This window comes from Rattus norvegicus, chromosome X (genome assembly GCF_021556685.1).
Source record: "Rattus norvegicus strain SHRSP/BbbUtx chromosome X, alternate assembly SHRSP_T2T, whole genome shotgun sequence".
In the NCBI taxonomy this organism is placed as follows: domain Eukaryota; kingdom Metazoa; phylum Chordata; class Mammalia; order Rodentia; family Muridae; genus Rattus; species Rattus norvegicus.
Genome location: NC_141554.1, coordinates 41,161,382 through 41,176,908, shown reverse-complemented (window position 1 = coordinate 41,176,908; position 15,527 = coordinate 41,161,382). Strand labels below are relative to the sequence as shown.

Below are 15,527 nucleotides of genomic sequence, written 5' to 3'. Positions count from 1 at the left end.
TGGCATTCCTATCCCCTTCAGGGTCCTTAATTTTTCCCGAGACTCTTCGACCTCCATCTAGTTATAGCCTGTGTGTCTCTGCATTTGTTTCAATCGCCTGCTGGGCAGAGTCTCTCAGTTATGCTAGGTTCCTGTCTGCATGCATAAGAGAGTATCATTAATAGTGTTATGTATTGGTACTTACCCATGGGATGAGTCTCAAGTTGGGCCAGTTCTTGGTTGGCCATTCTCTCACTGTCTCCTCTATCTTTGTCCCTGCATTTCTTGTAGAGAGGAAAAATTTTGGTTCGAAAGTGTTGTGGGCTGGTTGGTGTCCTCATCGCTCCCCTGAGGTTTTGTCTTGGCTACTTCAAGTGGCCTCTTCAGTTTCCATATCATATCCCCATTGCTGTCTTTCACAAAACAGATTTCTGTAGATGTTTTTAGGTTTATATTCACATCTTTAACTTTATTCCAATGTTCAATGTGCCTATATTTATGCCAGCATCATGCTATTTGTATTAATATTACTCTGTAGTACAGCTTGAAATCAGGAAGATTATTACTTTCAGCAGTTCATCTATTGTGTATTATTGTTCTAGCTATCTGGATTTTATGTGTATGTTTCCATATGAAATTGAAGATTATTATATTCCTGTGAAGAATTTTGCTAGAATTTTGATGGATTACATTGAATGTATAGGTTTATTTTTATAGGATGACTATTTTCACTATTTATTCAATCTAATCCATGAGCATGGGGATTCTTTGTTTCATAAATTTTTTATTGTGCAATTCTTTAATTTGCTTAGTTTGAGTAATTCTAATGTATTTTTGAGGTAATTGTGAAGTGACATGCTCCTACTTTGCTCTATAATTTGTTTCCCTGTTTTCTTTGTCATTTTGTAAAACATTGTGTATTAATATTATATCCTGCTATCTTTGAATATATTTATCAACTATAGAAGTTCCCTGGTGTAGTCTTGGAAATCTTTTATGTATAAAATCAAATCCTCTCCAAATGAGGATATTTTGATTTATCCCTTTCCTGTTTGTAGCTCCACAATCTGCTTCCATTGTGATCATGATGCATCTGTCCCTGGCTGATTTTTAGTTATAGATTTTTTTAGTTACTTCTATCTCATTGTGGGTTATGAATCTATTTGGATATTATATTTGCTTTATCTTGAATAACTTTATATTTCAAAAACTTTGTTCATTTCTTTTAGACTTTTTAGTTTAGTAAAATACAGACTTTTAAAGTATAACTTTATGATTCTCCTAATCTCTAATTTTTCTTGTTTGGATCTTGTTTAAAATAATTTTCATCAATAATCTTTGGGACGTTTTAAAGATAATCAGTATGAAGATGATGTTTTTACTACATCTTTTTCTTTCATTTTTGTTCTCAAGCTCTGTTCTCAGCTCTTAGTGTGAGTAGTACAGAGAAAACACCTCCTTCTTCCTCTGAACAACCAAAGTCTTCTACCTCCGGGAAACCAAAGTCTTCTGCCTTTGGAAAACCAAAGTCTTCCACCTCCAAAGGGACTCAACCTTCAAGGAAATCTCCACGAAAAACAAGTGTACCAAAGACCAGCAAGAAAGCAGGAAAAACTAAGTCAGCTGGAGATACTTCAGCCTCTAAGAAGGGCATTACTATTAAAATTGTTCTACCAAAGAAAAGAGCTGGAAGGAATGGAAAAAAGGTTAGTCATATTTCTTGCTAATTTGTATTGTAAGTCTTCATATTATAGTATTTTTAAATTCAGTTTAGCAATTTACTAAGACTATGCTGTGGTGATTTTTTTTTTTTGAAAAATGAGAAAGACTAAGTTGAGATTTTTTTTCTTTTTTTTTTTTCGGAGCTGGGGACCGAACCCAGGGCCTTGCAAGCGCTCTACCACTGAGCTAAATCCCCAACCCCAAGTTGAGATTTTTTAATGTGTAATTAGTCAGGAGTAAAAGAGGGAAGGATAGATTAGGCCAGTAAAATACTGAAGAAAAAATTTTACAATCATTGTTAAGTTTATATTGTAGATACAAATGCATGAAGTATTTACATTATGAAAGCCTGAGTGTGAAGGATAAGGATCTATACGTTTCAATATTTTATGTATGAATTTTTATGTGTGAGCTATGGGAAGATTTGAAAGAACCTCTAGTCTAATGTAAAAAATACATAAGATATATAGAATGGATTTTAATTATTCAAATAATCCTTCAAAAGATAGAATAAGTAAAATAACAACAAGAAAAAGAATAAAAGAAACAATAAGAAAGCACATAATAAAATGGTTTAATCAGACCCAAATATAATAATAGTTATATGAAACATTAATAGGTTAAATTCATGAATTAAAATGTAGAGAATTTTAAAACTGGCATTTTAAAAATATTTAAATATTGTTCAACATCTTTAGTCATAAGGGAAATGAAAATCAAAACAACCCTGAGATTTCACCTCACACCAGTGAGAATGGCTAAGATCAAAAACTCAGGGGACAACAGATGCTGGCGAGGATGTGGAGAAAGAGGAACACTCCTCCATTGTTGGTGGGATTGCAAACTGGTACAACCATTCTGGAAATCAGTCTGGAGGATCCTCAGAAAATTGGACATTGAACTGCCTGAGGATCCAGCTATACCTCTCTTGGGCATATACCCAAAAGATGCCCCAACATATAAAAAAGACACGTGCTCCACTATGTTCATTGCAGCCTTATTTATAATAGCCAGAAGCTGGAAAGAACCCAGATGCCCTTCAACAGAGGAATGGATACAGAAAATGTGGTACATCTACACAATGGAATATTACTCAGCTATCAAAAACAACGACTTTATGAAATTCGTAGGCAAATGGTTGAAACTGGAAAACATCATCCTGAGTGAGCTAACCCAATCACAGAAAGACATACATGGTATGCACTCATTGATAAGTGGCTATTAGCCCAAATGCTTGAATTACCCTAGATGCCTAGAACAAATGAAACTCAAGACGGATGATCAAAATGTGAATGCTTCACTCCTTCTTTAAAAGGGGAACAAGAATACCCTTGGCAGGGAAGAAAGAGGCAAAGATTAAAACAGAGACTGAAGGAACACCCATTCAGAGCCTGCCCCACATGTGGCCCATACATATACAGCCACCCAATTAGACAAGATGGATGAAGCAAAGAAGTGCAGACCGACAGGAGCCGGATGTAGATCGCTCCTGAGAGACACAGCCAGAATACAGCAAATACAGAGGCGAATGCCAGCAGCAAACCACTGAACTGAGAATAGGACCCCTGTTGAAGGAATCAGAGAAAGAACTGGAAGAGCTTGAAGGGGCTCGAGACCCCATATGTACAACAATGCCAACCAACCAGAGCTTCCAGGGACTAAGCCACTACCTAAAGACTATACATGGACTGACCCTGGACTCTGACCTCATAGGTAGCAATGAATATCCTAGTAAGAGCACCAGTGGAAGGGGAAGCCCTGGGTCCTGCTAAGACTGAACCCCCAGTGAACTAGAGTGGTGGGGGGAGGGCGGCAATGGGGGGAGGGTTGGGAGGGGAACACCCATAAGGAAGGGGAGGGGGGAGGGGGATGTTTGCCCGGATACCGGGAAAGGGAATAACACTCGAAATGTATATAAGAAATACTCAAGTTAATAAAAAAATAAAAAATAAAAAAATATTTAAATATATAATGTCTATAAAATGGGCATACTGAATACACAGGCAAAAATCTCAACAGTATTATCTTACACATCTAGTATCTCAGTGGAATATCAGCATAACTTTTGTTTCAGTGAATGCTTACTACCTGGAAGAAAATAATGTCATCTTGTGTTTAGAATACTGTTATTTCTATTTAAAACATTTAAATTTTATAAAAGTGAGCACGAAATATTTATAAATATGTTATGATAAACATGAAATCACGTTATCCTAAGGCAGTAACATTACTTTTTGAAAAATTGATTTTGAAAAATCAAGAAAAATTGATCCTGAAATTTAATGTGAAATACTTTTTAATGCATTTGAAAACATATATCTGTATATAACTGTATTCTTCATACCTTTTATTTAAACAGGAAAAAATTATTCCAGTTGTTTCTTCTACATCTTCAGCTTCTTTAAGTTCACTGATGAGAAGTTCTTCATCTAATAAGACTCCTGAGGAGCCATCTAAAATAGTGATGTCTACAGGTAAGTTGGTATTTTCAAAACAGTGATTAAATTACATATTTTATTCACCTTGATATCATTGTTGTTAAAGTCGTGTAAATATATAAAATATTAATGTATTTTGCTAATTGATAGTTCAGCTTAATGTTAAGCAAAACCTGTTTATTTAAATTTATGTCACCTTAAAATCAGTATCCAACATTTTGAGTTTGTATCATTATCAAATTCTTCTCCCTTTTCACAATATTTTGTCATTTTGTATTATATGTTTTCCAGAGTAACTCACACCTTTTGAAAATAATTTTTTTCTGGCAAAGGACATGGTGATTTTAAACTCGTTTCTTATAGATTTGAAAGGGCACAAACCAAGCAAATCCTTTTTATTGTTTCCTATACATTTTTAAAATTTTTCCTATTTATTTTTCCTTTCAATTTTATTTTGTAAGTAGGAGCTTTTTGCCTACTTGTGTATCCTGCACCATGTGTGTGTGTGTGTGCATCTAGTTCCCAGAAGTGGATGTCAGATGTCATGGATTTACAGATAATAGATAGTTATAAGCTACCATGTTGATGCTAGGAAGCAAACTCAGGACAACTGGAAACAGTAGCCAGTGCTCTTCACTGTTTGAACCATCTCTCTATCTCCCCTTCCTATTTAAAAATGTATGTGTTGTTACGTCTTTATATTCTTAATTAACATCCTCATGCTCTTATATTTCTTCTTACTTACAATTTTTCTTTTTCACTTAAAGGAAGTCATTTTCCAATGTATTGTTTCTCAAAGATTTTATTTGCACACCTTATTTTTATTAATTTCTGATTTTTAATGAATACAAGTTGAGCTATCTAATGCAAGAATTCAAAATCTGAACCTTTTGAGTACTGACATGACTTCATATGATGGGTTGTAAACAAAATACAGGTACCCCCAAATTATTGTTTCATAAAACCTCCAGGCTTTGTGTATAATGTGTATATGAAGTTATACATGAATTTTATGCTCAGACTTGTAGCCGATCAGCAAGTTATCTCAGTATTTTTATACTAATATTCTAGTCCAAATTATTTCCTCTAGGGGGTGCTCAACATGTGTAGTAGACAGATGGCACAATATTTAAATCCTTCTTTTGCTTTACTTCCTGAATGTATCTGTAACATTAACATCTTGGGTTGAGTGTTTAATCACAATTTCATTTTTGTGACAAGAGCCTTCCCTTCCTCCAGCTGTTTGGGCAAGTCAAATTGTCAGATATTTCAAAACAGTGAAAAATTTCAGTACCAATTAATATGTTAAAATGTTCTTGTTTTAAGAAAATAATAGTTTCAGTAATTGATAAATCTGTATTTTAGTATACATTGATTTGTGATTGATTTTGTGATAGAAATATCTTCACTAATACCATGATTATAAATAGAAATTTTTGTACAAAGAAAAAAGTTTTAAATTTCCTCAATGAGCCGAGGCATATATAGAAGGAGCAATTTTATATTCATATTTAAAATATTGGTATTAGAATTTACTATTACATATACCTTAAATTACTTGATTATTTTAGAAAATGCAATTGACATACACTTTTGGTGATTTACAAAATAGTCAATCATAAATGAGTAAGGATGACCAGTTTTCAAAATGAATGCATGTTTTTGCAATGTGAAGTTGGGTGGTTAGAACTCTAGGAGGAGTTGGGGAAAACAAAAATTTAAAGAACAACATGAAACTACTCTTTTATTCACGTAACATTTCTTGTAATAATAAACTAAAAATGATTTTATTATGCTCCCAAGTCTTCTCAATCATCAATTTTATGTAATCATTTTGAATAGTAATCTACAATGTTGGATAAACTTTTTTTTACTATTTGCATGTTCAGTACTTTTACATAAACATGTTAATATATCTGCATGCTTTCAGTAGTAGACATGGTCATTAATATGATCTTTAAGTTTCCTTTAAATGAAGTCATGAATAGGATGTGGCAATTATATAATATTTTCACAAAATTTATCTAATTATTCATATATATTTTTCCTCAAGTCTGTGTGTATATAAATAAACATGGAGATTGTGGTCCGTACCTGGATCCACAGAAGGTTCGGCAGCTACCTAACCACTTCGGCCCAGGCCCTGTGAATGTGATTCTCCGGCGGACTGTGCAGGCCTGTGTGGATTGTGCCATTCAGCCCAAGGATGTCTTTCTATTTCTTAAGCCAGATAATAGAGGAGGAGAAATGATAACTGGTATACTAATCTTAATTCTTTTTCCACTAGTTTATTTATTCACTATAAATCTGGATCAGAGCCCCCCCCTGCCAACTCCTCCCAGGCCCTCCCTCACACAGCTCCTACCCACGTCCTTCTTTTCCTTCACCTCTGAGAAGAGTGAGATCCCCCATTAGTACCAACCCACCCTGGCACCTCAAGTCACATAGCTAAGAAAGCCCAGTGGACAGGATCCGCAGGCAAGAAACAGTCATGGTAAACTCCCAGTTGTTTGGGGAACCTGATCAAGACCAAGCTGCACATCTGCTATATATGTGCAGGGGCCCTAGGTCTAGCCCTTGTATGCTTTTTGGTTGGTGGTTCAGTCTATGGAAACCCCCTGGAGTCCAGATTAGTTGACTCTGTTGGTCTTGGGGAGCCCTATCCTCAGTCCTTCCCCAAGCTCTTTCACAAGACTTCCCAAGCTCTGTCTAATGTTTGGCTGTGAGTCTCTATATTGGCCAGGTGGAACCTCTCAGAGGTCAGTTATACTAGGCTTCTGTCTGCAGCACAACAAAGTATCATTATTAGTGTCAGGGATTGGTTCTTCACCGTGGGATAAATCTCAACTTGGCCCAGCCATTGGTTGGTCACTCCCTCAGTCTGTGCTCCCATCTTTGTCCCTGCACTTCTTGTAGATAGGACAAAACCTGTATCTCACAAACAAAACCAAAATAGATAATTCATGTCAGTATAACTCTATAAATTTAAATTAAATGTACAAATTTTTCTCTATTAAGTTAGTTATTATTAAGGCATAGTACCTTGTAAGAAGGTTTAAAGAGTAGTGTGACTCAAAAAGAAAGCTCGTGAAGTAAAATGAAGGTAAGGTAAAAAGGCTCAGGGGTAGTATGCTTCCCTTGCATGCACAAGGCCCTGAGTTTACTCTCAAGCACCATAAGCATTTTTTAAAAATGGAGTAGGGAAGAAGTAAGTTGTAGCTGGTGTCTACCATGATTTTATACTATAACTTTTGTATTCAGGGTGATGTTTGGAGTATAAAGGTTACTGTAAACCAAGCCATTTGTTTTACCCTGTTTGTAAATATTTTAAATAGAAATTGCTGTCAATTCCTTTTTAAATTTCAAAACCCCAAAAGTAAACTTAAAGCACATTTCCTGAATTGATTCTTATGTATTGTATTTCTCATCTATCTACAAGATGACTAATGACTGACCTTACTTTCCCACTCCATAGCCTTCTTTGATGGGAAAGTTCATACTGTTCAGCTCCCTCCAGTGAATAGTGCATCATTTGCACTTCGCTTTCTTGAAAATTTCTGCCGCAACCTGCACTGTGATAAGTTTTTGAGTAGCCAGCCTTTCAGACTTAAGACTCATGTTCATACCTCTGCTACAAACATAGATCAGAGCAAACCAGGTAAGAAAATAGAAGTTTTTCAAGTATTTATACTATACATTTAAAAATTATGTGTGCACATATGTGTGCACATACATGCATGTGTGTGCATGCATGTATGTATGCATATGATTTGTACAAGTTGGAAGCAGTGCACAGGTGGAGGTCAGAAATTATGATTGTGGAGTCAGTTCTCTTTGCTTGGGTTCCAGAAATTGAACTCAGATCACCAGGCTTACATAGCAAGTGTCTTTATCTCCTGACCCCTAATATGCTTTTATTTTGCATTTTATGCTTAGGAAAGAATGTGGGTATTTCAGAGTTTTTCTCTCCTCCTCAAGCCACACTGAACTAATGAAAAAATGTATACAATTATATTTTCTTCACTTAAAGTGATAAACTAATTTCTTACTGTATTCCTAATGAATTTGTAATTGATAGACTTTTTCTCTTAAGTTGGGTCATGGCTTTAACATTACTAATCTAAAGAAATAAGTAAAGACTATTGAGCCCATAGAGTATAAAGAATGGTTTTCTCAAATTAGCTCTGGTTACCTGTCTTCCATAAGATTGTCAAACTGAAGGCTAAATAAAAAGATGAGTGTGATGTTGTCCTATAGAACCAAAGGTGATATTCTTGTTTCTAATCTCTAAAGTAAGAAAGATGTCTGAGATTTCTGGCCAATATTGTAGAAACAAAGTTTGTTGCTCTTTCATGACTATGGCACATAACCATGTTCTTGTTATAACAGAAATTTATATGTCTTTAGAGTAGCTAAAATTTCAAAATATTAAAGCTTCATATTTTTTTGGCCAAATTCTGCCAGTTCTGATGCTATAGAGTACCATCACATATTCAGTCTAAGTCCAGTGATTCAAATTTGCATTCCAGTTGGGTAGAAATTTTGGGTATCATCTCCAGTTACTCATTTTCTAGTCCTCCTGATAATTTTCATTTTTTTCCTCATAAACTTCATTGCCTCTGCATTAGTGAGGTCTATCTTGTATATTCCTTCCTCTCCCATTTCCTTTCCACTACCATCATTCCATGCAGAACCATATCGGCCCATTCTCTGGTTTAGTAAAGTGATACCTTACTTAAGAGTCCACTTTCTGGTTTCTCTCTGCTGGTATAACTGATAAGTGATCCTTTTGAAATAAAAGTTATGATACAGGAACTCCTTACATGAAAGTCCAGTAATCATAAGGTACTGAAACTTATCAAACCTGGGTTCCAGTGCCAACTCTGTAACCTGTATACTAAAAGGACATAAAGTCTGGCAGACCTAAATTTTAATCTACTGCCTGCTGTTAATTAGCATTATGCTTTGTGGGCAAAATTACTGATCATCCATGATTTTCAGTTTGCCTCTTTGCAAGGTTCTGAGTTGTGAAGAAATAGTGTACAGCCATATCAATTCACACAGACCTGTAGTCTCAAACACGGATGAGGTTAAGGTAGTCCAAGGCCTACATGGAACACTGTAATGATTGAGTTGAAATGTAGCCTGGGCAGCTTAGTAATTGAGATCCTTTATCAAAATAGAAAGTCATCCAGAGATATAACACAGTGGTAAAAGTTTTGTCTGGTGTGTGGGGTGTGTGTATGGGTGGGGTGGGGTGTGAGTGTGTGTGTGTCTGTCTGTCTGTCTCTGTCTCCATAGGCTAAATGAAATTTAGACAGATACTTCTTCAAATTACTCTAAATTACTAAAAATACACACAGAAACATTGTATGTATGTATCTGTGTATCTATGTATCTATGTATTTGCATGGAAGTGCCTAAGTACATACAGAGCCCAGAAGGGGGACAATTGCTGTCTTACAGACATTTGTAAGCGTCCTGATGTGGGTGCTGGGATCTGTTCTCCAATGATTTGATAAAGCAATAAGGGCACTTAGCCGCTGAGCCTTCTCTCTGGTCCAAGTCTTTAATATTATATTTCAGTGGAAATAACTAATAGGATACAGTGAACTTTTTCTATGGTAGTCAAATAATTGGCAGGTTGATAAAGCTATAGTATACAAATTACTTTAAAATAAATACTCCATACAGATTATATAAAAATAATTGACTACAGTAATTGTAACATGTACCTTTTGTTTTTTTTTTTTTTTGTTGTTGTTGTTGTTGTTGTTTAAAAAAAAACAGAAAATGAGGAACCAAAGGGAAAGAGAAGCTTCAAACGATTGTCTTCACAACCTCAACCTTCTGCTCCTGTCTCATCTAAGGTTCCCAGAAAGTCTGGGCGAGCCTCTAAAGGTAAATAGCATCCACACACATCAGAATTGAGGAAGAATCCCCAGTGTTCTTCTTGGTTTGGTGATGTTGAGGGTAGGAAGTTAAATTCACCCATATCTGATGATTAATTTATTGCATCAGTCACCTGAGCATTGCATTCCTTTCAGAAATGTACTACTGTCATATTTTTCCTTTGGATTAAAAAGAAACATAGAATGGGCCTATCATTCTGCTTTGCACTGTTACAAACAAAGAGAAAAGTGAAAGCAAATGTGAGAAAACAACAATATGGTCATGAGGAGTAGTTCTGAAGAATTATGCTCCTAAGAGCAGATGTTTCAAGGGGTTTACAACTTTGGTGGTAAGAATGGAAAGATATACTTAAATTATCATAAGAAACATAGATATGGCCTAGAATCAAGTATTTTAGAATATTGTCCATTACTATGAATGATGAAAAAGAGCTGGCCATGTACTTTGTGTTAGAATTTTATCATTCGGTATAGCATGAAATAAGTGAACTTTTGTTGGAAATAAGATACTTTTCTTAAGAATTTCACATATGTACGTGTGTGTATATACATATATATATATATATACACACACACATATATATAAATATTATATATGTAAGGTCTTTTGATTCAGCTACAGCTCACTCCATCTCCTTGTACATTTATGCTATCTCCTCCCAATTTCATGGGTTCACACTCTATTGTTGTTGTTTAAACCCATAGTCTATATATTTCTGCTAGCATGTGCATACATGTAGGACTAGCTCCTGGAGCATAAGCTCTGAATGGTTGTATCCTTGAAGAAAATAAAGTCTCCCTCCCCTCCACAAATGTCAGTTGCCAGTACTTCCTTGGCTAGGGTAAGACTTTCTTTCATATCCATGCTGGGATTTTGTCTGGTTTGATCTTGTGCATGAAGTCACAGCTAATGTCATTTCATATATACAATTGCCAAATTTTATCTAGAAAATACTGTTTTATTGTAGTTGTCCACTGCCTCCAGATCTTAACAATCTCTCTGCCCCCTCTTCTGAAATGAACCCTAGCCTTGAGAGTACAATATAGTATAGATTATCAGTTAGGCTGAGGACTCTGTAATCTATCACTCTCGATACCTTGATTAGTTACAGTAACCTCTGCTAATCTACTATAAAAAGAAGCTTATCTATGAAGAGTTGAGGGATATGTGCATAAATCTTTTAAGAATCAGTTTAATACTATGCCCATTTAGCAGAATAATAGTAGTAGGTTCTCTACTAGAAGATGTGACCTACCTAGATCCAGGTCCTTGGCCCCATTAACATATCAAACATGAGTTCTATCTCCTGAAGTAAGGCTTAAATACAATCAAAAAGTGATTGGTTACTTCCTACCATTCATACCCTATTGTAACAGTGGATGTATCGTGACAGAGCAAAATTAAAGTAGCTTGCAGGGGTCACATCTAGGTAAGAGGAGTGATTACTTTTCTTCCCTAATGGTGTACCTAGCACCATCCATCACTATAAAAACAAGCCAGTAGCTTACAGCTCAGAGATTTTTTTTTGTTGTTGTCTGTGTTGTATCATTATCAAGTTGGGTCTTATTATCAATTCTAGGTGATAACCAAGAGCAATAGTAATGGCCGCAGTTACATTTAATGGTCTGTGAAGCCCCACTGAACAGCCATTTCAAAAGAGGCAACTCTTTCCTGGCATTGAGTTTTTATTTTATATCTATCATGACTATGAGAGGCCCTATTTGAACTTTTTATACATGTATATATTTCAGGAAGCTTGTACACTTGTAGGCTTCCATCTGGCTTTTTCAAATGTCCTTAGCGTTAGTTATCTCTTTGAAAACTCTGTTCTCTACCCTACCCTCCAATCTGTAACCCGCTTTAACCCTTCTTGCTTCATTATTTTCTCTTCCCCCTTCATGCCACCTGTATTCTTTGGCCTTTATTTTAAAAGCACCTGCATGGCCCCTTACTGTTTTTCTGACTTCTATAAGTACTCTGTTTAACACATATGTGAATTCAAAGCTAGAGTTCACATATGAACAAGAATGCACCATATTTTTCTCTCTAAGTCTGGGTTACCTCACTCACAGTTAATTCTGGCTCTATCCGTGTGCGTGTGTGTGTGCGTGTGCGTGTGTGTGTGTGTATTTCATGAATTCACTTTTCATAACAGCTGAATAATATTCCACTGTGCAAGTGAACTTCATTATCATTAACCACTCACCAGTTCATACACATCTAGATTGTTTCCATTTCCTGACTCTTGTGAATAGAGCAGCAATGGACGTGGATGAACAAGTATCCCTGTAATAGGGTATAGAGTCCTTTGCGTATATACCCAGGAGTGTTTTAGCTGGATCATATGATCAATCTATTGTGGAGATTCATCTGCACTGATTTTCATACTGGTTGTGCCAGTTTACACTTCCACCAACATTGAATAAGGATTCTCCTTTTGCCATATTCACACCAGCATTGTAGTCCAACTCCTTTTTTCAACTTTTAGCAGTTCAGACTTGGATAATATGAATGTAGAATTAATTTGCATTTCACTTATTGCAAAAGATACTTAAGAGTTATTTAGTGTTTCTAAGCCATTTGCATTTTGTCATTGAAAACTCTATTTAGTTACATTCCAAAATTCTTTTTTTCCAAGTATTTTTTTATTATTCTTTTTCTTTTTTTTTACACTACAGATTTTATTCCCCTCCTGGTCTACCCTCAGACTGTTCCACATCCCATACCTCCTCCCTACCCACGTCTCCATGAGCATGTCCCTACCCCACCACCCCACCAGACCTTTAAACTCCCTGAGGCCTCGAGTCTCTTGAGGGTTAGGCCAAAATTTTTAATTGAGTTTTATTTTGTTGATCCTTAGGTTGGAGCTCTTTATATTCTGAACAATAACCCTCTGAGATTGTAAAGAATTTTTTTTCATTCTGAGAGTGTATCATTACTCTAATGATGGTATCCTTTGCTGTACAGAAACTTTTGATTTCAGGAGGTCTCATTTATCAATTATTAATCTTAATACCTGAAACTACTAGAGTTCTGTTCAGAAAGTCAATGGTTGCATCTAAAAGTAGAAGTATATCCCCCTACCATTTCCTCTAACAAATTTAGGGTATTGAATTTTACGTTGAGACCCTTGGTACATTTATAGTTTTGATCATTCTACATTTCTTCATTGTTCTATAGTTCAACCAGCACAATTAATTGAAGATGCTACCTTTTTTCCAATATATATTTTTGGCCCTTTTGTTAACAATGATGTGGTTCTAAGAGGGTAGAATTGTATCCAGGCTCTCAGTTATATTCTACTGTTGCTTTTGATAGCAGTACCATACTGTTTTTATTGTTGTACCTCTGTAATATTACTTGATACTAGGAGTGGTAGTACCTGCAGTAGTCTTGTTTAATCTTCAGGTTTGTTTTGATTATCCTGGGTCTTTCTATGTTTTTATATAAGGTTGAAGATTTTTTATTTCTATGAAGCTTTTATTGGAATTTTGATGGGAATTACAGATTGCATTGAATCTGCAGATTAGTTTTGATAGAGTGGACATTTTCACTTTATTGTTCCTAAAAATCCATAAGCATGGGAAGACTTCTATCTTTTACATTTCTTTTTTCAGTGTCTTAAAAGTTTAATTATATAACAAGCTTTTCACTTCCTTTCTTAGATTTATTCCAAGATGTTTTATATATTTACTTGTTTGTTTGTTTACTAGAAAACGTCTTACTGTGTAACTCTGGCTGGCTTGAAACTCACTATATAGACCATTCTGCCAAACTCACAAAAATATGTCTGTCTCTGTCTCCTCAGTGCTAACATAAAAAATACAGTAGGAAAAATAAGATTTTTCTTATTATGGAGATTGACCTTCATAGGCTTAGATTTTTAAATGTTTGGTCCCTAGTTGACATCAGTATTTGAGAAGGATTAGGAGTTGTAGCATTGTTGAGATACGTCACTAGGGGTTGAATTTGAGATTTCAAAAGAGAGATTCATGCACTGTGGCTGTTTCTGTCTTATGATTGTGTTTCAAGATGTGTTCTCAGCTACTGCTCAAATGTCATGCCTGCCTGTTGCCAAGCTCCCTCCATAATGATTATAAACTCTAACTTGATATAACTGTGAGCCCAAATTAAATTTTCTCTTTGGTAACTTGCCTTCTTCATAGCTGTTTTGTCAGGGCAATAGGAAAGTAACTAAGATAGAGATTGGTACAAGGTGGTGGTTTATTGCTATAACAAGCCTGGCCATGCTGCTTTTTGGAGGGATATGGAAGACTTTGGCACTTTGGACTAAGAACACATTGAAACCTGTAAGTGGAGCTTAATGAGCCATCCTAGTAGGAGCTTAGAAGATACGGTCTGGTAATATTTTATATAAGCTCAAGAAATTTAAACCTGAGACAATATTAGCACGTTGGCTACAGGTTCTTCTGGTAATATTTTGCATAAGACTTTGGCTGACTTTTGCCCTTGTCTAAAAGTCTCTGTGAAAATAAATTAAAGAGTTTAGGATTAATTTCTTTTGCAGAGGAGATTTCAAGACAGCCAAATATTGACTCTGTTATGTGGTTAATTGCGATCACTCTTTTTTTTTTTTTTTTTTTGGTTCTTTTTTTTTTTTTTCGGAGCTGGGGACTGAACCCAGGGCCTTGCGCTTCCTAGGTAAGCGCTCTACCACTGAGCTAAATCCCCAGCCCAATTGCGATCACTCTTATGCAGATCTACAATGAAAAAAAAAACAAGTAGGGCTACAAGAAATAAAAAAAAATGCACATGTGATTTGAGGAGAAAATGACCACCAGAAAATTTCATGGTTGAGCCTTGGTTTGTCCTGAAAGACATAAGGAGAAATGGAATAAAGGGGATGGTGACCTCTGGGCAAGATCCCACCCCACCAATCCTGTAACTTGTGAAAAGGCTTAATGTATTATCTGTTCCTAAATAGCAGCAACAAATCAAAGCTTATATAAATAAAATCCAAGGAGAAGGCCAGATTCCCTCCTAAGCAGGCAGCAGAACTTGGAAGCTTTGTCAACATGGTCTGGCTTTAGATTCAAAGACACAAGAGTAAAGGGGTTGTGGAATCTTCTTATACCACTAAAGGAAACTGCTGAGGCCAGGAATGTGACAGGGAAGTCTCTGCCTGGAGGCCAAGAGAGGCCATTGCACGAAGCTGTGAAAGTGAAGCCTGAACTGGAGACCTCAGGATGTTGGAGATGATGGATCTGTAGGATACCTGCCAAGGAGAACTGCACACAGGGAGTGCAACCAGTTCAAGAGATACATGTGTTGCAGTCACAGACAACAAAACTGGAAGGGCAGAGCCATCTAACAGAACTGCAGAATTTGGAGTTTCCACTGATAGTTATAGTATTTCATCAGTGTGCCCCATTCCTCCCTTTGGAATGGTAATATGTATTCTGTGCCATTGCATGTTAGGTATGTGTAATATTCTTTTAATTTTACAGGGCCTTA

At 35.9% G+C, this 15,527-nt stretch overlaps 1 protein-coding gene across 5 annotated transcripts in view; it reads left to right on the top strand.

Moving 5' to 3' along the window:
- Nucleotides 1-15,527, top strand: part of Scml2 (Scm polycomb group protein like 2) — a 154,535-nt gene that overhangs the window by 132,289 nt on the left and 6,719 nt on the right. For all 5 annotated transcript variants that reach the window (XM_087600965.1, XM_087600963.1, XM_087600966.1 and 2 more), the window contains 5 exons: nucleotides 1,393-1,685; nucleotides 4,061-4,175; nucleotides 6,193-6,396; nucleotides 7,615-7,797; nucleotides 9,930-10,040. In XM_087600965.1, the coding sequence (XP_087457091.1) occupies nucleotides 1,393-1,685; nucleotides 4,061-4,175; nucleotides 6,193-6,396; nucleotides 7,615-7,797; nucleotides 9,930-10,040 (906 nt within the window). The remainder of the gene's footprint in view (nucleotides 1-1,392; nucleotides 1,686-4,060; nucleotides 4,176-6,192; nucleotides 6,397-7,614; nucleotides 7,798-9,929; nucleotides 10,041-15,527) is intronic.